We start from the raw sequence: 23164 nt of genomic DNA on the forward strand, positions 1-23164 counted from the left end.
ATTCCATTAAAGCAAAACTGTGGCGTAAATGGAGGAGAAAGGGTGTTAGATGTCTGGTTGGATCCAGCAAAATACAGCCTTAAGAAAACAGAGAATCCTGTTTTTTTCCCCTCTTTATCTTCTTTGTCTCCCTTTTTTGACCTGTTGCTTTCAATAGCCTTGCTCATCAAATTCAGTAGGAACAGTCTGTTCTGTATATTTGCTGTAGTCCAATCTCCTTTAAAACAGATTAGAAATAATTTTATTGGTCTTCTACTTAGAAGTCTGCTGGTGTGCCGTGCATAGTCTAAAAATGCACTACAGAAAAAGTCTCTAATACAGTAAAATAGTACAATACACCATTTGTGGGTGATGTCAATCAGCTTTAAAATGGTTTTCCAGCTTATTGTCTGTGAAGAAGGATCAAAAGCATTGTTGGTATCCATAACATAGGCTGGTTTGGGTTGGAAGAGACCTTAAAACTCAGTAGTGCCAATCCCCTGCCATGGACAGGGACATCTTCCATTAGTGCAGGAGGTCCAAGTCCTGTCCAACCTGGCCTTGAACGCTGCCAGGGATGGGGCAGTCAAAGCTTCTCTGGACACCCTGCGCCAGTGCCTCAGCACCCTCACAGGGAAGAGCTTCTGCCTAAGAGCTCATCTGAGTATCCCCTCTACTGATTTAGAGCCATTCACCCTTTTCCCATCACTAGTTGCTTTCATAAATCTACTAGATTCACTGTTTAATCAGGGAGGACTTAATGATTTTTCCTTTTCCTACTGTTGTTTTTCATAGTAAAATATCTCTGTCAGCTGCTAAATCTGTAATTTACACATTATTTTAGATGTAGACATTTGGAACTCTTTGTCAAGTCTAAATCTCTACAGTTCTTGGTGTATAAAAATCCTTAACTTGTGGCTGCTCTTACCCATTCACCCAGCTAAAATTAACTTCTTGGCTCTTCTATACTTTGATGACCACAGCATCTTTTTCTCCACCTTTGACACAGTCTTACTCAACTACATTCATGAGATGTTGGCAAAAATTGCTTTGCTGATAAATTCAGTCATTTCACTCTCTTGGAAGAACATTTTCTCAAGGTTTGCTGTACATGGATGGAGTTTTTCTGATGCTGATACTCCAGGGAAAGAGATGCAGGATGGGAAGGAACAATCCCAGAAGTAATCTAAATCTTTGTCTCTAAATTGGAGAGACATTGATTTGATAGATGGACTACTTGGTGGATAAAGAACTGGCTGGATGGCAGCATGCAGAGTTGTGGTTAATGTCTCAATGTCCAGCTGGACACGATTAATGAATGGTGACCCTCAGGGATTGGTGTTGGGACCGGTCTTGTTCAACATCTTTGTCAGTGACATGGACAGTGGGGTTGAGTGTGCCCTCAGCAAGTTTGCCAATGACATCAAGCTGTGTGGTTCGGTTGATACACTGGAGGGAAGGAATGCCATTCAGAGGGATCTTGACATGGTTATGAGGTGGGCTGATGCCAACCTCATGAAGTTTAACTATGCCAAGTGCAAGGTCCTAAACCTGGATCAGAGCAATCCCAGGCACAGCCACAGGTTGGGTAGAGAAGAGATTCAGAGCAGCCCTGAGGAGAAGGACTTGGGGGTGTTGGTCAATGAGAAGATGAACATGAGCTGGCTTCAGTGTGTGCTTACAGCCCAGAAAGCCAACCGTATCCTGGACCACATCAAAAGAAGCGGTCGGAGGAGATCCTGCCCCTATACTCCGCTCTTGTGAGACCTCACTTGTAGTATTGTGTGCAGTTCTGGTGTCCTCAACATAAAAAGGACATGGAACTGTTGGAACAAGTCCAGAGGAGGCCGCGAGGATGCTCAGGGGCTGGAGCACCTCCCATATGAAGACAGGCTGAGAAAGTTGGGGCTGTTCAGCCTGGAGAAGAGAAGGCTGCGTGGAGAACTCATAGCAGCCTTCCAGTGTCTGAAGGGGGCCAATAGGGATGCTGGGGAGGGACTCTTCATTAGGGACTGTAGTGATAGGACAAGGGGTAATGGGTTGAAACTTAAAACAGCAGAGGTTTAGATTGGATGTAAGGAAGAAATTCTTTACTGTTAGGGTGGTGAGGCACTGGAATGGGTTGCCCAGGGAAGTTGTGAATGCTCCATCCGTGGTGGTGTTCAGGGCCAGGTTGGATGAAGCCTTGGGTGATATGGTTTAGTGTGAGGTGTCCCTGCCCATGGCAGGGGGTTTGGAACTAGATGATCTTAAGGTTCTTTCCAACCCAAACTGTTCTATTATTCTAATGTTTCAGTCCCCTGAAATACGAATCATATTTCTCTCCCTAGAGATCATCATCCAAAGAGCAGAGACATAAAATAGAATCATAATCACATTATCATCTTCCATGTCTCTCTTCTCACACTTAAATTGTAAGTTTTGTGCCTGAGATCCATTATTTCCCTGCCCCTAGTGCCGAACCGCTGTAAGTATAACAGTTGTGGCCCTTGACTGCATTTTCCATTCACAGTGGTAATGCCAGTAACAAAGCTGACTTACTGGACTTACCTGAGTAGAGAAGCTGAGAAGCTTCTCTTCAGAGCAGAGTGAAGTGGGCCTATTACTGCCAACTTCAGTTTTGGGGATTAGTTTCTCAGCAAGAGCCTTTGGCTAATGTTTCTCTCTTTAAATGAACAACCAGAGTGGAATGGAACTTCTTTTGTCTGGATTTTTAGCATAAGACTGAGAAGTCCAAGATGCCCTTTTGGGACCACTTGCCTGCCTCCTCCCAGAAGGGATGGACTGGATGAAGTAATCATCTCTCCTACTTCAGTGTTGCATGTTGCATAATTCAAGTTACTCCGCAGATGTGAATCAAGATAACTGCTGAAGGAAATAGGAAGGTTAAAAGAAATCAGGCAACAACTTCTGTGGTGTTGTGTCCTGGCTCAGCTACACCTCAGCTAACCAGAGGACTTCACTTTCCCTCAGCACACCCCAACCTCTTCCAGCTACAAGAATGTTTTATGCCCGAGCAATGTATGCATAGAAGAGAGGTTTGTTTCTTACTCAGAAGCATTGGGAACTCCTGAAAGAGGCTGCAAAACCATGCCTAAATGAAACGCCTTGGGTTGGAAAAACAACGCTTATTTTAAGAGTACACATTAGTGCTGTTTAGTGAAGACAATCACCAGCAGCACTTAAGCAGAGCCTGCATGGGACTATGGAGCATAATACGAGATGGAAGGCAAATTTTGGGTCTTCTGTAGCTAAGTCTTGTCTTCAAAGTTGTTAAGGCAGACTCTTAGCTACTTGAAGACCCAGTTTTCTTTGCGTTTTTTACTTGTTAAAATCACAGGCTGGTTTGTGTTAGAAGGAACTTAAAGCTCCTCCAGCTCCAACCCCTGCCACAGGCAGGGACCCCTTCCACTGGAGCAGCTGCTCCAAGCCCCTGTGTCCAACCTGGCCTTGAACACTGCCAGGGATGGGGCAGCCACAGCTTCTCTGGGCACCCTGTGCCAGAGCCTCAGCACCCTCACAGGGAAGACCTTCTGCCTAAGAGCTCAGCTCAGTCTCCCCTCGGGCAGGTTAAAGCCATTCCCCTTGGCCTGTCTCTACAGGCCCTTGTCCAAAGCCCCTCTCCTGGTTTCCTGTAGCCCCTTTAGCATTGGGAAATACTCTAAGGTCTCCCTGGAGCCTTCTCTTCTCCTGACTGAAAAAGTCCAGCTCTCAGCCTATCTCTATAGGAGAGGTGTTCCAGCCCACACATAAGCTCTAAAGCATAATTTATGTATACTTACCAGAAGGATTATTTAAGGAAGTACTGTAAATGCTTTCTACTGCTTTTGTTCATGAAACTGCACTTTTATTTATATGTCTATAGGTATAATCTCAATAATCTATATGTACATATATGTATAAAAAGAACCCCCATATATATGGGGCTTCTCCCCTCCCCTTGCCTACTTAGGATGTACCAACTATAGTTTGAACTTAACTGAAACATCAGGTTAACTTGCCTTCTCTCTGCTTAGTTGTTAATATATTTTAAATGTAATAGAAAAGAAATGTGTTAACTGTAATACATGAGCTAGCATTTGATGCTGTGATCTGTATAGGTGGCCTGCTGTGCTATGTGGCATGATGTTTGACATTGGGGTTTTAGAATGCAGTTTTCTTGGGACAACAGCTAAGGTATTTCATCCCATCTGGACTCCGTAGCTATTCTGCCAACTCTTCTTTTTCCTGGTCCTCTAAATGTATGGTAGTGCAGGGTGCAGTTGGAAAATTTTTATATGTAAAACTTGCTTCTTGTTTCAGGTATTTAAAATAATGCTAAGTTGTATTGCAATCTTTGTGGGTTTGTGTGGGTTTTCTCCTCTGTGTGGTAGGGTTTTTGGTGTTTTTTTTTGATTGATTTTGGGGGTGGGGTATGTGCCTGTTCGGTTTTGTGTTTGTGTGGTTTTAGTGTCATGTTGTTGCCTGTCCATCTGTCCCCCCCAACTTTATGATTATTAATTCTTAAGTTAGCATTTAACTTTGTAATGAGTGTAGAACTTGTTTTGCTACCTCTTAGGTTTGCCTTGTAATTATGTATTTTACTGTATGTATTTCATCATTTCTCCACCCACCTCTGCTCCAGCATGTTAATCTTCCTTCTCTGCTGACTTCACAGCGGCTCTGCATATAGTAGAGCCAGACCTGTTAGCTTTGTAGTTGTCGTGTAGAAACTGGTGGTTCTTGGAGCCTGACACTCCTTCAGACTCAGTTTTCTCATCCTCATTGACCCCACATACATTATGGTCTGTTTGATTGTCTTGTTTTTCCTTTCTTTTTGTTTTTGGTTTGGATTTTGGGGGGAGGGGAGAGGGTTGTGGTGCCTTTCTCATCTCAGTAGAGAGTCCATGGGCTGTTCCTGTGTGGGTGTTTCTCCTGCAAATGTGCTTGTTTGTCACAACATGTCAGAAAGGAGAGACACATATACCCTTCTGCTCTGTGTGAAATCTTACTAGTCTTACTGCTTTGTGGATCTCGGCAACAGGGAGAAGTTAAGAGATGGAGGACGTGGTGATTGCAGGCATAGCGGGAAAGCTGCCAGAATCTGAGAACTTGCAAGAGTTTTGGGAGAACCTGCTTAATGGAGTTGATATGGTCACAGAGGATGATCGGAGGTGGAAACCAGGTGAATGCTTATTGTCTCTTCTTTTGGAGCTCTGAGTTCTGACCATTTGAGAGGAATTATCCTATGAAAGGATTTATTGGATGCAAAACCCTCACAGAGTTGAATTCAATTCTGATTTATCAAGAAATCCAGGACCAGAACACTTCCATGAATGTTACATCCCATGCAGTAGCAGCTTATAATATGTAGCTTACTTCCAAATTAAAGAATACTAACAGAGCAGCTAGGCAGCGTTAATCCTGTACCAGTTGTGATTGCTATGGCAGCAAGACAACTCTAATGTTTTTCTGGGCTCAGAAGTAGCACAGGCACTCCAGTCCTGTCATTTGTGGCTTTTTACAAGGTTCTATTTTGTCTTGATTGTCTTTCTGAAGCATTTGGCATATGTCTATCCAATTCAAGCTAGCAATTTGCAGAAGTAAAAGGTAGCTTTTGTTTTATTTCTAACTGGTGACTGACTGGAACCACTGATTTGACTCTGTTCATGTGCTCAGTACAACCTTCCAAACAAAAATGCTTAAACCAGATAAATGTCTTTTGCTGCCATATCCAGGAGAGTCTTAAAAATTACAGTTGTTTTTGTTAATGGAGCATTCTCATTTTCAAATGAGATTGAAAGGTAGGCAGGTACATATTCATGCAGCACTCTGGGTACTGCAACAGGGAAGTGAGGTTTCATGGGCAGTCAAGAATCAGCTGTGGTTATTCTGTACTTTGTCTCAGCTGGTAGCTACTTCAAAACCCATGTATTTGCTTCAAAACTGGTGTGTTCTGTGACTGTGGAATTTTTCTTCTCAGGAATGTATGGACTGCCCAAGAGAAATGGAAAGCTCAAGGACATAAGCAAATTTGATGCATCCTTTTTTGGGGTTCACCCCAAACAAGCTCATACAATGGATCCTCAACTTCGCTTGCTGTTGGAAGTTTCTTATGAAGCTGTTCTGGATGGAGGTAAATAGCTGAGGGGTTGAACTGGGAGAATTGTGCTGTAGTGTCTCTGATCAGCAGGTGCAGACCTGCACCTCTGTGGTGGGGTCTCTTGACAACAGAAAACTGTCACATTAGAGATGAGACCAAAGAACTGATATAGGGATTAGAACAAAGCTGTTTTCTCTGGAACCCTAGCTAGGAAGTCTGTGCTGACTGCCAGTGAATCTGTACCTGCATCATACGGTACAACCAGTATGGCAGAAACACTTAAACAGTCAACAGTGCTCAAGCTTTTATATATTCTGGTCTATTCAAATATTGCATAATAGATCCCTTTGTTAAAAATGTATTTTTAGTGCAAAAGGAAGATGACTTGGCTAGAAATCTGATCCATGGCCTAAGGGAATGGCAGATGGCCTGGTGTATTCCTGTCTATTGGCCATGTTCATAGAAAATTTGTGGTATTTGATTCTGTTCTATGGAAGTTTTGTTGAGGAATTGTACCTTCAGAAATAGGAGCCTCTTGTCTCCATCACTGCTAGTTTCTTGAGCTTCTGAGTCACTTGCCCACTGAGCCGAAAAGATTATTCTTCATGTTAATCAGTTTCACGACTGAACATAAGCATATGGGGAAAAAGTTGGAACCACCTCACTAATACTGACATATTAAAATGAATACTTGCTCCTCTGCTGCTGAGTCTGTCTGGAAGCTTGAACATTCTGCTTGTCTCCAGGACTCCTGAAGTACAGAGAAGAAAGAGCAGAGATCGCTGCAAGTTGAGCTTGCAATGCAGTTTTTTAGAGCAGAATTGCTTCTTGTTCCGCTTTATATGCGGATAGAGATAGATACTCATGTGCTCACATGACATTCCAAGTGCTTTAGTTTTTCTCCCCTTGGACCTGCTTCTTTTTTCTGTACTGTAAGTCAGATGTTAGCCTACCTGATCAGCATTTGTGTCTCTCATAGCCTGTGCACTTTTTTTATACAAGGCTCTAGCAATGCCCAGGTAAGCTGAAAAGCTGCTTCTGGTATGGCAAAAAATCAGTATCAAGGTTCTGGTGGACTCTGCAATAAGACTTGTAAGGTCTGCAGTTGAAACAGGTAAAAGGTAACTATAGGTAAGGGAACAATGCTGTAGAGGACTGTCAGAAAGTTGGATTAAGAAGGTCATGAACAGGCCAGCATACCTGATATCTCCCCAGTTTGCTCCTCGTAAGTTTGTCTGCTGTAATTTACCACCTTCTATCCCTGTAGGCATTAATCCGACCACCCTACGTGGCACAGACACAGGTGTATGGATTGGTGCCAGTGGGTCAGAAGCTGCTGAAGCCTTTAGCCAAGATCCAGAAAAGCTTTTGGGGTACAGCATGACTGGCTGCCAGCGTGCTATGTTAGCCAACAGGATTTCCTACTTTTATGACTTTACAGGTAAGTGCCTCAAGTCTTCAATACTGATCAGCAGTTGTGATTTGAGTGTGATTGTACCACAGTTTTCGTAGAGGGGAATGGATATGATGATGTAGATCCCTTTTGGGATGAGAAAATAGCATTCAACTGTTGTAAGGAGGCACATGAGAAGCAGAAAATATAACTGTAATAAGGCTCATTGTAAGGCTTTTTTTGTAGCTCAGTTGCTTCTGAAGGGTATAGCTAGCATTCATCTGAAAGATGATGTCAGGCGGCCTTCATAAAAAGGCCTAGTTTCTTTCCAGCCTTCAGACTGCTATTTGGTGTGAAACTATGTACAAGTCGGCTGGCCCAGAGACAAACTGAGTGGAAAAGTTGACTCTTCTTGAGTAAAGTTGAAGAAGTGGGAGATCCACCAAAATTAAGTGAGTAAAGGCAGTGGGCATGACTTGAGTCATGTGTGCCATTGAAGAGTGGAGGGATTGGATTTGCTTTTCAGAGCAGCAGAGAACAGAGATAATGGGAAGGGTAGCACCAGGAAGGGTGAGAGATTTTTCTTGGTGGGAATGGGGAAATGGATGAGATCTCTCTGTGAGCCTACAATATCTCTGTTTGATGGAAACAGAGATGCAAGTTTAAAAAATGCCATTAAAGCCATATTGTTTACAAGTTTTTTCCACCTTTCTCATCCCTCGTGACATGATAAGCAGGCAGAGGGTGATGATTCTTGTCTCCCATTTTATCAGCATTACTTGTTGCATTCTGAAGCAACTACTTATTTAATATATTTTGAGTACCTTTCTCTTGTGATGTCATCCTGGAGCATGTGGAGAGCAACTCTATGAAATAGTAAAACCCAGGTTTTTTGTTTTCCCTTTCTGTTCCCTAAGGACCAAGCATAACCATTGACACTGCCTGCTCCTCTAGTCTCATTGCTCTGGAAAATGCATATAAGGCAATTCGTCATGGATGGTGCAGTGCAGCCCTAGTAGGAGGGGTCAATCTTTTGCTGAAACCCAACACTTCTGTGCAGTTTATGAAACTGGGTATGCTTAGTCCTGATGGTGCCTGCAAGGCTTTTGATGCTTCAGGTAAGGCATTAGTACCAAACCTTGTCATGTTGTATGAAAGGAGCTTGCTGTGGAGTCTCTGACCAGATACTCTCATAGTACAGCAAAGAGCTGGCCTTGTAGTTTTTACTAGGTACACTGTTCAGGACATATCCTGGACCTGATCTGGTTGTGTGTTTTTTGAACCTGGAAAACTAATTGTGAGGAAGAAACCTTATGGCTCATTCTTCAGGCATTGGGGATAGCAGATAGCTGTCTCTTGATGGAAAATTCTTACCATTGTTTGTGATGAGCCATGAGCCTTTCTAGGACATTTTGGTTTTTTTTTAAGACATAGGTGTCATGCTCTCAACGTGGTCTGTTGTAAGCAGTAGCTCAGGAATGAGAACCTTATTGCATAGTGCTTTGCAGTGTTTCTTAGAGCATAGCAGAATTAGTGACTTATTGTTCTCTGCTCTCAGGAAATGGATATTGTCGCTCTGAAGCAGCTGTTGTCGTTCTCTTGACCAAGAGATCTATGGCTAAACGCATCTATGCCACTATAGTCAATGCTGGAAGCAACACTGATGGCTTTAAGGAGCAAGGTAGGTCTTGAGCCTCTGATACCTACACAACTGGTCAGGCTAGAGTCTTTGTCATGAAAAATGGGCTGTTGTGGGGTTTGTTGTCTTAGATGTTGGAAGGGGTTTTGTGTTTTGTTTTACGGGGGTCTTTTGTTGTTTGTGGTTTGTTTCGGGTTTGGTTGTTTTTTGGTGTTTTATTTTTTTTTGCTCATGCAGAGTTCAGAACCCTGTTTTGTAAAGAAGGTGAAGGAGACAAGTGGTGATTTCTATGGCAGGAATAACAGGAATGTCCTGTTGCTAGTTTAGCCTTCCCCAAGATACCTCTACACTGATAGAAGAAGTGTGGATGAGGTGCGACTGTAAGGCTCTTTCTCTACTGCTGGCCTACTTGTATGGAGACACCAAATTCCACATGTTCTGCTTGATGTAGACATTTCCTAGTGTTCTATTAAGCAGTATCTTTCCACACTAGTCTTAATTCATTGGTTAAGGTTCATTTCTGGTACCTCTGATCTGCTTCCAAAGAGCCTGAGAGCCTTACTGGGTTTGGTACAAAGGACATTGGTGTAAATCCTGCAAAAGTTTCTCTATGGGTTTTTTGGACCTGGTAGCAGTTGAAAGGGTGCTAAAATCAGCACAAGACACATCTGATACTAGAGGAATTCACAGCAATTTTGGTCCTAGGTGTGACATTCCCATCTGGAGACATGCAGCAGCAGTTGGTCAGATCTTTGTACAAAGAATGCAATATCAGACTTGAAGACGTGGAGTATGTTGAAGCACATGGGACAGGCACCAAGGTCAGCATGGTGCCTTTGGGTTTGGGGTGCTTTCTTCTCCCTTATTTTCTTCCCTTGCATCACTTGCCACACTTCTCCATCAAATTATTATTTATTTTTCCAAAATTAACATATGTCTCCCTTCTGTCAGTTACAAGAATATGTACTGCCTCACCACTTCTGGATCTTAACCTTCCAGATCTCTCTTTTGTGATGTGTCTCAGAAGTGCTAGCTGATAGTTGTCCTGATTCTCTTCCTACTAGGTTGGAGATCCACAGGAAATAAATGGCATTGTAAATATCTTCCATCAATGTAAGAGAAAGCCACTGCTGATTGGATCAACCAAGTCAAACATGGGTCATCCAGAGCCTGCCTCTGGGCTTGCTGCATTAGCCAAGGTAATGGGTGGCTTGAGAAGAAAAATTTGTGGAGGGAAGGAACACAACATTAAGTGGGGGTTTTAATGTTTGTTTGTTTTGAGGAAAATTTGCACTTATCCAGGATAGGATTTTCAATGGTAATGAGAGGAACTCGGCTGATTCTCCTTAATGATCTGCTTGCTTCACCTTCAAATACTTCTAAAAGCTTAGGTTCTGCAAGCTCGACAAAAATGCCTGTGTGGCTCTCTGCTGTGCATCTGCCCCATTCCCCACTTCAGTTCCCCTTTTCTACTGAGTTCTACAGGAGCATAATTATACTCAGAATAAAGGCTTTGGGGTCACTTTATTGATTATACTGTATCTTCAAACAGAACTCTGCTGTAAGTTGTTTGGATTTGAACAGTGTACAGGTAGAGGGATTTAGATATTTGGAGTAGTTGGAAATGACTGAAGATGACAGTCAGTGTGGCCTTTCAGTGCCAAAAGGGTAGCTGATTCTTCTGACCATCTGTCAGGCATGTATCGTCTCTCCCTCTTCTCTCTTACATTGGAAGAAAGTCACATGAATTCTCAGGAATGTGGCTACTAGCTTACTAACTATTGCTGTAGGCAGACAATAACCTATTTACTCTGGCTGTTAAACTGCTTAGCAGAGCGCTAGGTAATAGGCTTATAACCAAGTGTGAACATTAGCAACAGCCTTAGAACCACACAAATTGAAGTCACGTACCTGGCCATTGCTAGGATTTTAGTCTCTTTAAAGTGGTTACTGTGATGTGAATACATAAAACTTGTTATGAATAGACTCCTGTGCAAATCATGGATACAGCAGTGTCTGTGTCTCTGTAGAGGAAAGTTTACTTTAACACCTCTTATCTCCCAGACTGACAACTGAATCGTAAATAAACCTCTCCATCCTCCATCCATACTGTTGCATGTCGTAAACAGTTTGTTTAGTGCAGTTCTGTTGTGATCTGTCAGGACAGGACCATAACTCTGAGATACTGTTTCCCCATCTGTGTTTCTTAGGGGGTGCAGGACTGCAAAGACAAGGACCACAATTTCTTTTTGAAGACTTCTCTGACACCATATTTTCTCGCTTTTTTTCATCAATTTTCTCACTTAACTTTGTATCAAAACTTACAGCTACAGGCAGGAGCCTGTGTGGCACCCATCATGCCTGCTATATCTTTTAGTTATGCATTTTATGAAGTTATGTTTAGGTCTTGTTGCCACATCTGGGATCTTGAAAGCACCTGAAGCTTTGGAGGGATATTGAAAACTGTCTCTCTTGTTGATTGTTTGAAAGTTGGACAGCACTTCCTAGTTTAAAGTTTGACAGTTAAATCAGAATGGCAGATCAGACATCCTTGGGACCAGGCAAGAAACTACACCAAGCCTACTGTCTCTTAATGTCTGCAGTTTCTGTAAATATGCTCTTTTGTAATTCCATAAAACACTCTCATATGTGAGAGGTCAGTTAGGAAAATGGACCTTTAAAGTATCTGATTTCAGACTTGAAGAGAATCCATTAATTACGTGGATAGGTAGGAAAGAAACTAGAGTTTGCCAAGGCCACTTTACTTAAAATTCTGGTAAGGGAGGTGAAAATTCACCTGCACCTTTGAACTACTCAACCTGTTCAATTACTTGCTGTAAAGTAAAAGCCTCTTGGTTGGGTATAGTAGGTACTGCCTCAGTAACATCAGTGCTGCTGTTCTCTGAAGCATTCCTTTATCCAAACACAGAGAGCTGCTTTAGTGTATGCTACATGATCATTTGTACTAAGCCAATAACAACAAATAGATGTTTGTATAAGAAAATATGGAGCACAGAACACTGTTTTTTTTCTTGCAGGTCATTCTTTCTCTGGAACATGGGCTGTGGGCTCCGAATCTTCATTTCAATACCCCAAACCCAGATATTCCTGCCTTACAAGATGGCACTTTGGAGGTTGTTTGTAAACCAACGCCAGTGAAAGGTGGCCTCGTCTGTATCAACTCTTTTGGCTTTGGAGGTGCTAATGCTCATGTCATTCTGAGGCCAAATGAGAACAAACGGCAGCCTCTGGAGACTTTCAGCATTCCAAGACTGGTTCAAATTTGTGGCAGAACTCAGGAAGCTGTGGAAACATTAATTCAGGAAAGCAGGAAACATGGAAGATGCAGCCCATTTTTAAGCATGCTCACTGATATCTCTACAGTTCCTGTATCCTCCATGCCCTACAGGGGCTACACGCTGGTTGACAGTGAGAGTGACATAAAAGAGGTTCAGCAAGTTCAGGCATCAGGTAGACCGCTCTGGTACATCTGCTCAGGTAGGTGTGCTCACTGATGTGCTGCATCCCTCTGTACATCTGAGGCTTGAGCAATGTGATTCTGTGCTCTAATGTTGTCCTCCACTCTAGCATGAGGAAGTTTCTTGCAGCCCTGCAATATGTCTAGGAAACTCACATTTCCTGTATTTTATGTAATCCTTCCAACTTTGCTATCTTCTGCATGATAGCAAAGTCCAGGAAAATAAAAAGCAGTGCCTAATTTAGAGGGTGTACATTGTTTTGCTCTTAAAATTCTTTTGCTGCCAAAGCAAGTGTGTGATGTCTGCTTCTCCTTTTATGGAGCATTACTACAGCTCACTTTTCTCCTTGCCTGTCCTACAGGCATGGGATCGCAGTGGAAAGGTATGGGCCTGAGTCTTATGAAGTTGGACTTGTTTCGCCAGTCTATATTGCGCTCGGATGAGGCTTTGAAGAACACAGGCCTAAAGGTTTCAGACCTGCTTCTGCAAGCTGATGAAAACACTTTTGATGACACTGTCCATGCATTTGTTGGACTAGCTGCTATTCAGGTAAGACTCAAATGACTGGTGGAGGGGCTTATGGACTCAAGCCATATAAGCACACTGTGGTAGTGTTTGACCAATAATACCTTATAGTGGTTAATGGAAGCTTATTTTGTGCTTCTGTTTGAATCCCTGTCTAATAGGAGGGAGTGTCTTGCACCCTTGACGGTTTAGGGCTCTGTCACTTGCAAGATACTTGGACTAATACTGATCTGGACTGATCTGCATGTGTATCTGTGTGTGTGTGTGGGGCAGTTTCTCCTGTTAAGAGACTGTGGGATGTCGGAGCTTTATGTAAACGTTTATGCCAAGGAATGGGCTTCCATTGAATGCCTTCTGAAGTCTGTTCTGCTGATGAGCTAAATGATACTACATGAAGTCTGGTTTAATTCTGAACGTCAGTGTGGGATTAACTGTTTTTTCAAAAACTAGAGGCAGAGCTTCTGAAGTGACCTGGAAAGCTTGTCTTGCCTCTTTGTACAGATATGCTTTTGGCAGACTCCCATTGTTGGAAATAGCTCCTTAGTGGAAAGCTACATGTTGGAGACACCCAAACAGTACTGCAGTTACACAGCAGTTCTTTGGGTTTATTTGAAGTGAGGCTGGAGCTGAAGTTCTTTAAAATAAATAAATAATAAAAAAGAATGCAGCAAGACCAAGAAGAGTATCTGTACCAAAAAGCCATTTTGTAATGCACTCACTACTGCTGTGTGCCTTTGAGTCCTGACACCTGCTTACTCTGGCATGGGATCACTAATCCTACTGTTCTCTGCAGATTGCCCTGATTGATTTGCTGAAGGCTGCAGGTCTGCAACCTGATGGGATTTTGGGCCACTCGGTGGGAGAGCTAGCTTGTGGCTACGCAGATGACTCCTTAAGTCATGAAGAAGTCATTCTTGCAGCTTATTGGCGGGGACGATGTGTTAAAGAGGCCAAATTGCCCCCAGGAGCAATGGCTGCTGTTGGTAGGTATACCCTTACCAAAAGAGTGATACGGGAAAGTACATCTGGTCTCTGTTGCGTGACATTGGGATAAAATAGGGCTTTGAAATGTGTTGGTGAAGACAGTCATGTATGTAAAAGTTTTGCTGCTGTTGCCTCCTCTTTTTCTTCTGATGTAGAACAGGTTATTAAATATTTAAGTTGATATAATGATAGTAATCTCTGACCTGGAATACAGCAGCATTTTGGTATTTCATCTAAAACTTAAGTGGAAATGGAGAGATTTATTGATAAATGACCAATGACAGAAGCCTGATAAATAATCATGTAAAGAGAGGTGAAAATCTGAGGCACCCAGTGGTTTTGGCTTTTATATACATGTGTGTCTGTATATACACACACTTAATTTTCCTTTTTTTCTTAAAGAAAGATAGATACTGTCTGCAAGAGCAATGAGACATGAAACCATTAAGCTACTATTCTGTCATGGGCAACTGGCTAGTGGAACTTAATGCTGTTAGAATTTACCTGGCCCTACTAGAACTTGGGAAGAAGCTTTCTCCTGAATAAGCTTTGCTCAGTGTTTCTGTAAATCGTGTGGTTTTGCCCCACTGTTGGGTGAAATTTTGAGCTTTGGGCCCAGCAGTTTTATTTTGTGGCATGGGTTCATGGTGACTTACATGTTTAAAACCAAATTTTCATCGATAGCATGTTGTGCTGTTTCTTATTATTGGACACAGTGGTAAATAAAAACTGAAACACTTAAAGAGAAAAGTTGTTGCAGGTCTAATGCAGTATGTTTGACTAGATCACTTATGATAATCCCAGACTACTTACTTTAATTAGTGTTAAAAAGGGCTACCTACCTAATTTAGCTTTTTTTCCCTTGATATCAAATACATGACACTGTTATCACAGAACTTATCTCAGAGTGCTGCATCTTACATTTTTAATAATATGCTGTTGAGTTCAAGTTGTTACTCCTGTGACTTGTATCAGTGTACTACAGGACCAGATGCTGCACATCTGGTTATGCTAGTTTAAACTGCTAAGTTTTTCTGTGTCTCTATGAGTCAATCTTGCATATTCTCTCTCCTGTTCTAGCTCAGATTGCTAAAGAACTAATTCTGTAGCTTCTTTGAAAGTGTGTGGGTTCCCACCCCATTCCTTGATGGGATGGTACAAAGATACAGTCCTCTGTTCTTGTGCTCAGTATCACAGTGATAAATGTCATATTAAAGCTATGTCCGCCTTAAGAATCCTTCCCAGTTTTGCAAAATGCTGAGTTAAGTGCAGTGACTGTGCAGTTAAGATTGCCTCCCCTTATGAGGCTCACTGCTAGAAGCACTTGTGTTGTCCTGAGGTCTTCCTTCTACAGGTCTGACATGGGAGGAATGTAAGCAATGCTGTCCTCCAAATGTGGTACCAGCCTGTCACAACTCAGAAGATACTGTTACTGTTTCGGGGCCTCTGGTGAGCAAGGAATTAATACTGTGCACACTGAAGTTGTGGTTGGGACTCTGTGAGGTTCTGGTTTGAAGAAAGATTGAAACTTAGTTAAAGCTCTGCTCCTTACAAAGGAGAGTTGGATTAACACAATGGGAGGGGACATGGTGCTTTGTATAAACTTAAACATGCAAATCTTCTGTGAGAGGAAGTAATGATAGTACCTCAGTAAGCTAGTAATAGAAGATCTCTTTACACTGAATAGTGTTATAGCCATGGGCATGCTGACATTATTGTAAGGCTGAGAAGGGCAATAATCTCATCCCAGATATGGCTTCCCTTAAGTGACAAGTGATGAAGGCCATGAGGGGAGTACAGTGATTCATACAGAGCTCAAATACATTGTGAGCTTTTGTTTTACATCACTTATCTTCTTCTTCGTAGGAGTCTGTGAATGAGTTTGTAGCTAATCTGAAAAAGAAGGGTGTGTTTGCAAAGGAGGTGCGCAGTGCTGGAGTCGCGTATCATTCCTATTACATGGCATCTATTGCACCAGTGCTGCTCAATGCCCTGAAAAAGGTAATGTTGCCGAATTATGGCTCACATAGCTTGCGCTCGTGCATTTGGGTTTGGGTGTACGTGATGCTGAGCTTACGGGGCTTATTTCTTTGGGAGAAGAACAAAATCTCTTGAAAAGCTTGTAGACCTCAGCGAGACCTGAGGTTTGAAGTCCTGTGGCCTCAAGTAGAAGGGTATCCTGAGCAATCAAGCTGGGAAAAGTGGCCTGTGAAAAGGAGGGGCTGCTTGATTTTTGCCTTATTGTCATCCATAACATGTAAGTGTTCCTCCTGTCCCCCTTCCTTGTCTGTCTGTAGGTCATTCCACACCCTAAACCTCGTTCAGCACGATGGATCAGTACGTCTATCCCCGAAAGTCAGTGGCAGAGTGATCTGGCTAGGAGTTGCTCTGCAGAGTATCATGTGAACAACCTAGTGAATCCAGTGCTGTTCCATGAGGGTCTGAAACATATTCCAGAGAATGCTGTTGTAGTAGAGATTGCTCCACATGCTCTTTTACAGGTATTATATTTGTGTTGGTATGATGTTACATTGATACGCTGCTGCAGGAAGGAGATTGAGGGTCTGAGGACTAGGGGATAAAGCCACTTTTCCTCTTCCCCCTCCCCAGTTCTGGGAGCACTTTTTCCATCCAGTACTTTTGAGTGTCTCCCAGTTCTAACATTTTCTTGATGGGGTGTGGGGGTGGGACAATGGTTTATGTTACTATTAGCAAAAAAAATAAATTGTTGCTTTATTCATTGCCATGCATTTCAGATAGTTGATAGTTAGCTCTCTGAAAGGTCCAGTGAGTAAGAAAAGCACTTCCTTGTTTAGATCTAATGGAGAATGTGTGCAAAAATTGGGGTAGGGGAGAGATTAAAGACTAACAGGCCACCTCTCTGCAAAATTTATAATCACTGTCTGTACACTGAATTGGTTTGAGATTCTTGGTTTAGAAGTTGGTGACTGGGAGTAGCATTTTCTCCTATTTTCCAGGCCAAGTAGCCTGAGATTACAGGAGCTTTCTTTCTTCCTAAACTGCTTTCCCCTGATGATTAGATCATTATTCCTTTCTCCTCACACTGTAGGAATTGATCTTTGTGGAATTAGCTTCATAGTAAAGGACACAGAACAGGAGGTGCATTAGGATGCACTTGCTCTACAAGATCAGTGCTGTGATCTTGTGCCTGTCACTTAAGACTTCGGTCTTTTTTATTTGGTATGTGGCATGCAAGAGGACAAAAGTCTTAAGCAGAATCATAGTTGTGAATCAAGTTTTATAGTTATACAGTGCTTCTGAGTTCCAGTCAGGGTATATTTATTATGTCATGTTAGTCTTATTTATGCTTTGAAAGTGACTTGAATGGAGAATCAGAGCAAAGCTTTTAAATTAGGCAGATCTTTTTCTCAATAAAAAGGTTATACACTTCATGTTAAAATGATTATACAGTCTGAACTCTAATGGAAGTGACTAAAGACTACATGAGGTGGGTTTGAGAGTGATCTGGTTTTCCAGATCTCATTGAAACACCATGGTAGCAAATTGAAGAGAAGTTGTAAGTTGGGTCAGATGTTCAAGGCTGCATATTTTTATTTTAATAACTGTCACTTAGACAATGCACTAGAATGTTCCAGACCGCAAGGGGCTGCTGGGATTAAGGGTTTAAGTTGGGGAGGGGGGGAAAGGTGTGAGTGGGAGGCTTGAGGGGATGATCTTGCAGTTCTCAGAGTGCAGATTTTGATTCCACTTGACAATCTGCTTGAGAAAGGGAGATTTGTGTTTTGGCAGAATTTCACTAATGCTGCATAGGTTCTGCTTTACCAGATGCACTACTTTTTGGGGTGCTGGGGGGGGTGTTGTGCTGCCTTCCTCTTCCCTACTAAAATGGTGCACATTCCAGCACCTAGCACACAACTCTTGGCACAGAAACAGAAGTGGTTTGAGAATTATAGAGAAAAAATCAGAAACAAAATAGTAGTGATGCCTTCCCCCAGTGATTATGGACTCTACTTGACCAGGCTATCTTGAGGAGATCTTTGAAACCGACTTGCACCATTCTGCCTTTGATGAAGAAAGACCAAAAAAATAATTTGGAGTTCTTCCTAACACAAGCTGGAAAGATTCATTTAACTGGGTAAGGAGACTAAGGGAGGAGGGTGAGAGGGGTATCAGATAGAGGAGAGACATAAATTCTTTCCTAGCATGCATGTTTTCACAAAGATTGAAATACTCCATTCACAAACTTGGAAAATGGAGTTTACGTTTGTGCTTTACGTGTTTAACGTTCTTGCTTATGAAGTATTGCCTTGGGGTAGAGACTGCGTGGGATGGGAAGATGCCTTTTAAAGAGGAATCCCATCTTAGGGGCCTAGGAACCTGGAACTAGCTTTGGAAATAAGCTTGGCATCTTGCAGACTGTTAGAATTACAAATTTAGCTGCAATAAGCGCTCAGGGTGCTCCTGGCAAAATCTCAGATGTGGAGCCCGAGACCAATTACTGTCTGATCTCTAAAGTACTATGATTGGTTTCTGCACACCCCTGTTCCCCCATACACATTGTCTTGATCCGTTTTGTCTTCCTAGGATAAAGGTTCTTGGAAATAACTTGTTCCCACCTGTGGAATACCCTGTCCCAGTGGGGACACCCCTTATTTCTCCATACATCAAATGGGACCATAGCCAGGACTGGGATGTTCCAAAAGCCGAAGACTTTCCAGCAGGTTCCCAAGGCTCTGCATCTGCTTCAGTCTACAATATTGGTGTGTTTGCCTGTCTGTTTTGTTTTCCTGTTTTTCCCACTTTCCATCTGCAGTTCTTCTGTAAAACTAGGAAAAGGGATACTCATAGCAGCATTTTTAAGCCATCTTCTTAATATTTTGTTTGAATTGAAAAAGACTGGATGTGCTTCTGAAATGGTATGAAAGAATGTGAATAGAGCAGGAAACAGTTATGATTCAGGCTCTCAGTAGTTTTAAGAGCTATGTGTTGCCAGTTAGTTGGGGGAACACTTAGAACCTCTTACAGACATTGAGGGGAAAATATCTCTTTATTAAGGTGCCTTTATTATTTTCATTCTGCTCTTTATTCTTTGCCAGATGTGAGTCCTGACTCTCCTGACCACTACCTGGTTGGTCACTGCATTGATGGTAGAGTCCTGTACCCAGCAACAGGATACCTAGTACTGGCTTGGAAAACTCTGGCACGGTCTGTTGGCATGGCTATGGAGCAAATGGCTGTTATGTTTGAAGACGTCACAATTCACCAGGCAACTATTCTTCCCAAAAAGGGTGAGTGAGGAGTGCTGGTACAACTGCCAAACTGTAATAAAGGTGGTGGCAGGGGGAGAAAAGAAATACAAGGGGAAATTGAAGAGAAACACAGGAAGACTATAGAGAATGTGACATAACTAACCAAATAAATTCACTTCTTTTGTTCAAGTAGCACATGTTAGGGTCATATTTATTACATGTTGTGTGTGTTGAGTCTAGAAATGGTGAAAAAGAAGGTTCTGCTTGAGGTTGGTAGCACTGAATGATCTCATAATCCTGTCTTTTTTTCCATATTTCTTGCAGGATCAGTACAGCTGGAAGTAAGACTCATGCCTGCTTCCCACTCTTTTGAGGTGTCAGGGAATGAGAATTTGACTGTGAGTGGTAAGTCAAAGAAGTGTGAGTGCTCTGTCCTGTTAAAATCCATTATGTATGAACATTTGGTGATTCTTACTCTTGCCACTGTACCCACCAGGGAAGATTTTCCTCCTAGAAAGCACTGCTCTGAAGAACTTCCATAACCAGCTAGGTGACTTTAAGACTCAAGCCAACAGGAGCTCAAAGTCTGGCCTCTTAAAAGACGACATTTATCAAGAGCTGCATCTGCGTGGATATAATTATGGACCAACTTTCCAGGGTGTTCTGGAATGCAATAGTGAAGGTGAATTTACTTTCTGTAGAAGAATGATGAGCATGATTATAGTAATGATGAATATTTGATCTTTTAATTCTGTCAGTTGTCCACCTGACCGTGCGTTGTGTGGTAATTACACTTTGTGTGATGATGGAGAAAAACCAAGAGTTCTGACAGAACACTGGGAAAACTGTTATCTCCAATGTAGAACTGACTGTTGGAGGTTACAGGGGAAGCTGGGTACATACCTCGGACTGTGATAAGCAGTGACTTCTGGCATTTGCTGAGTGATAAAATCACAGTGATGTTTCCCTTTACTCTTCTGCAGCAAACACAGGGAAAGTTCTGTGGAATGGGAACTGGGTGACCTTCCTTGACACCCTGCTACACGTGATGGTCTTAGCTGAGAGGGGGCGCAGTCTGCGCTTACCCACCAGGATTCGCTCGGTGTGTATTGATCCAGTGCTGCATGAAGAGAAGGTGCTCCAATACCAGGACAATGTAGAAGGTAACGTTTCTCATGCTCTAGCTGTTATTAGTTGGTTTGACTGCTGTGTGGATCAGTGTATGACTTCTTAAGAAGCAGGATGTACTTTGAGGGGCACCTCTTGGTTTCCAAGCTGTTCTGCAGCTTCTGTAAAGCCTGACATAGCACTGTTGAATAAAACGCTTGTAGTATTTGGTGCAAACTTATATTTCTTTCTTGTCTTTCAGCTCTTGATGTTGTTCTGGATCCCTGTCTTGGTAGCCTGACAGCAGGAGGTGTTCAGATCAACGGTCTACATGCTTCTGTTGCACCACGGCGACAGCAGGAACGAATCCCTCCCACCCTGGAAAAGTTCTGCTTCGTGCCCTATATCGAGAGTAACTGTTTGTCTTCCAACATCCATCTTCGTGCCTACCTGGAGCACTGCAAAGGTAGAGTGGGATTGTTTTCTTGTCACGCTAGGGGAGACTTCCACCCTGACAAATACATGAACAGCTTCTCTCAGACTAATTCACAATATCCAAGAAATAAAGTGTTGGTCTCTGCTGAAGACTTCAGCGGGAGTCCTATGTCTGTACACTTGCTAGAAGCCAAAAACTACTTCTAGCTGAAGTAGAAGGACAGGGCTTTGAGCAACCTGGTCTAGTGGAAGTTATCTCTACCTGAGGCAGGGGAGTTAGAGCTAGATGATCTTTAAGGTCCCTTTCAACCCCAACCCAAACCATTTTGTGATCTCCAGAATGTGGGTTAGGAGTAAAACTGTGGGGAGGGGTATCCACCCATCTATAACAATCAGTGTGGTGTCAAATGGCACAGCCCCCTCTGTAAGCAGAAGCACACAGATCATCTCTCAGGAGGAGCCCAGCCTAGCTGCTTCAAACACTGACAGGAGAGCCTACTTACTCAAGGCTTTAGCTTGTTTGTTTTGTTTTCCTCTGGGACCAGCTGAGATGCGTAAGCTTACATGTCTGTTCTCATTTAGCTGTGGGTATAACAGCATATCCAAGGAAGGATAAAGTGGTTTAGTGAGGCATGCCAAAAAAAACATTGTTTGCTGCAAGAATGGGATGAACTTAGTCTATTGTGAAACTGGTAGCCTAATACAGTGATCTTTGGATGGGGAGGCATCCACTCAGCTCATCACTTTGACTTTTCATCAAAGGGGAGGAGGGAAGTTACTAATATTTTGGCAGTTTTACTCTAATGATGAATTTTGTTACATCTCGAGACAGCAATGTTGTCATTCTGTATTGGTAAAGTGTCCTCACACTCATCCTTTGATTTGGCAATAAATTTTAAAGATTCCTCTTTTTCTTCAGTGTCCAAATACTGCTCCCAAAGTTCTTTATGTATGCCATAGTGGAATTCTTATTTTCCATATTGCTATTTCTGATCTTGATCAGGATAAGTTCTTTTCTATCTAGTTATAAAGCAAAAAAGCATTTTAGTATTTTTGCTTCTGTGGAAACTTAACAATGTCTTTCCACGACTCCCTAAATCAGAAGTTTACTGTTAGTTGCCTTCTTTGAGTCAGAGTCTCGCCACAGGTAATTTTGTGGTTTATACTGTCTTGCCATAAAGCCTCCTGTCTGGGGCTGAAGCTATTGCATGATACATAATCATATGAATGTTCTAGATCATGCATTGTCTTTGTGATTGGGCTAACGATAGAATATTCTGTGATTTGTGGTGCTGATCAGCTGGTGTAGCAAATGGAGGCAAAGAGGGAAAGAAAAATCTTCAGAAAATTTGATTCTTTGTTTTATTTCCCCTTCTATTCCATAGATCTTATCCAGAACGTACAGGCTAAGGTGGCGGTGCATGGAGTCAAATTAGTCATCCCTGGACTAGAAACTGCAGTAGCTGCTGCAAAGTCCTCACCCGTACAGAAAGGCCTTCAGCATATCCTTGCTGAAATATGCCGTCTGGAACTGAATGGAAATCTCTCTTCTGAGCTGGAACAGATTGTGACTCAAGAGAAAATGCATTTCCAGGATGATCCTCTTCTCAATGGGTTGCTAGATTCTTCAGAGTTGAAGACTTGCCTTGGTGTCGTATTGGAGAACATGACCAGTCACAGAATGAAGATAGTAGAGGTTAGCTGGAAGCCTGGAATGGAATCATAGCTAGTGTTTTCAGGCCTTACTCTATCGTGATCATGTACTTCTATTGTTCCAGTTGTAATTCTGGATATCATTCATGTTTCAACTTGATTTCTCCTTTCTCTTTTCTCACAGGCTTTTGCAGGAAGCGGACATCTCTTCTCTCGCATCAAAAGTATTCTGAATGCTCAGCCCCTGTTGCAGGTGGACTACACTGCCACTGACCGTGTCCTGAAAACTCTTTCAGATAGTGAAACAGAGCTACAAAATGCTGGAGTTTCTGTTAGCCAGTGGGATCCATCTTGCCCTCCCTCTGGAAATCTGGCCAATGCTGACCTGGTGGTATACAATTGCTTAACAACTGTGGTAGGGAACACCACTGAGATTCTCTCTAACCTGGCAGCTGCAGTGAAAGAAGGAGGGTTTGTTTTGCTACACACTCTTCTTAAAGGAGAAACTCTTGGAGAGATTGTCAGTTTCCTTACAAGTCCAGATCTACAGCAGAAACACAGCTTCCCGAGTGAGGTAAGCCTCCTGGTAGGGAGATAATTTCTGTGGATAGTCTGGAGTCTTCTGCTTGCAGATGCTTTTGTGATGAAACTTGAGTA

General features: G+C 42.5%; 1 protein-coding gene across 1 annotated transcript in view; it reads left to right on the top strand.

Annotated features, from left to right (window-relative positions):
- Window positions 1–4997: 4997 nt before the first annotated feature.
- FASN (fatty acid synthase) overlaps window positions 4998–23164 on the top strand; it is a 35411-nt gene continuing 17244 nt past the window's right edge. Inside the window, exons 1-22 of the mRNA XM_005144210.3 lie at window positions 4998–5143; window positions 5942–6094; window positions 7329–7502; window positions 8372–8572; window positions 9013–9135; window positions 9799–9914; window positions 10158–10292; window positions 12132–12591; window positions 12934–13121; window positions 13891–14080; window positions 15436–15530; window positions 15948–16082; window positions 16379–16582; window positions 18083–18198; window positions 18648–18823; window positions 19160–19351; window positions 19637–19717; window positions 19809–19994; window positions 20296–20475; window positions 20682–20885; window positions 22240–22550; window positions 22692–23081. Of these exons, the coding sequence (XP_005144267.2) occupies window positions 5017–5143; window positions 5942–6094; window positions 7329–7502; window positions 8372–8572; window positions 9013–9135; window positions 9799–9914; window positions 10158–10292; window positions 12132–12591; window positions 12934–13121; window positions 13891–14080; window positions 15436–15530; window positions 15948–16082; window positions 16379–16582; window positions 18083–18198; window positions 18648–18823; window positions 19160–19351; window positions 19637–19717; window positions 19809–19994; window positions 20296–20475; window positions 20682–20885; window positions 22240–22550; window positions 22692–23081 (4137 nt within the window). The 5' untranslated portion in view covers window positions 4998–5016. The remainder of the gene's footprint in view (window positions 5144–5941; window positions 6095–7328; window positions 7503–8371; window positions 8573–9012; window positions 9136–9798; window positions 9915–10157; window positions 10293–12131; window positions 12592–12933; window positions 13122–13890; window positions 14081–15435; window positions 15531–15947; window positions 16083–16378; window positions 16583–18082; window positions 18199–18647; window positions 18824–19159; window positions 19352–19636; window positions 19718–19808; window positions 19995–20295; window positions 20476–20681; window positions 20886–22239; window positions 22551–22691; window positions 23082–23164) is intronic.

This window comes from Melopsittacus undulatus, chromosome 11 (genome assembly GCF_012275295.1).
Source record: "Melopsittacus undulatus isolate bMelUnd1 chromosome 11, bMelUnd1.mat.Z, whole genome shotgun sequence".
Lineage (NCBI taxonomy): Eukaryota > Metazoa > Chordata > Aves > Psittaciformes > Psittaculidae > Melopsittacus > Melopsittacus undulatus.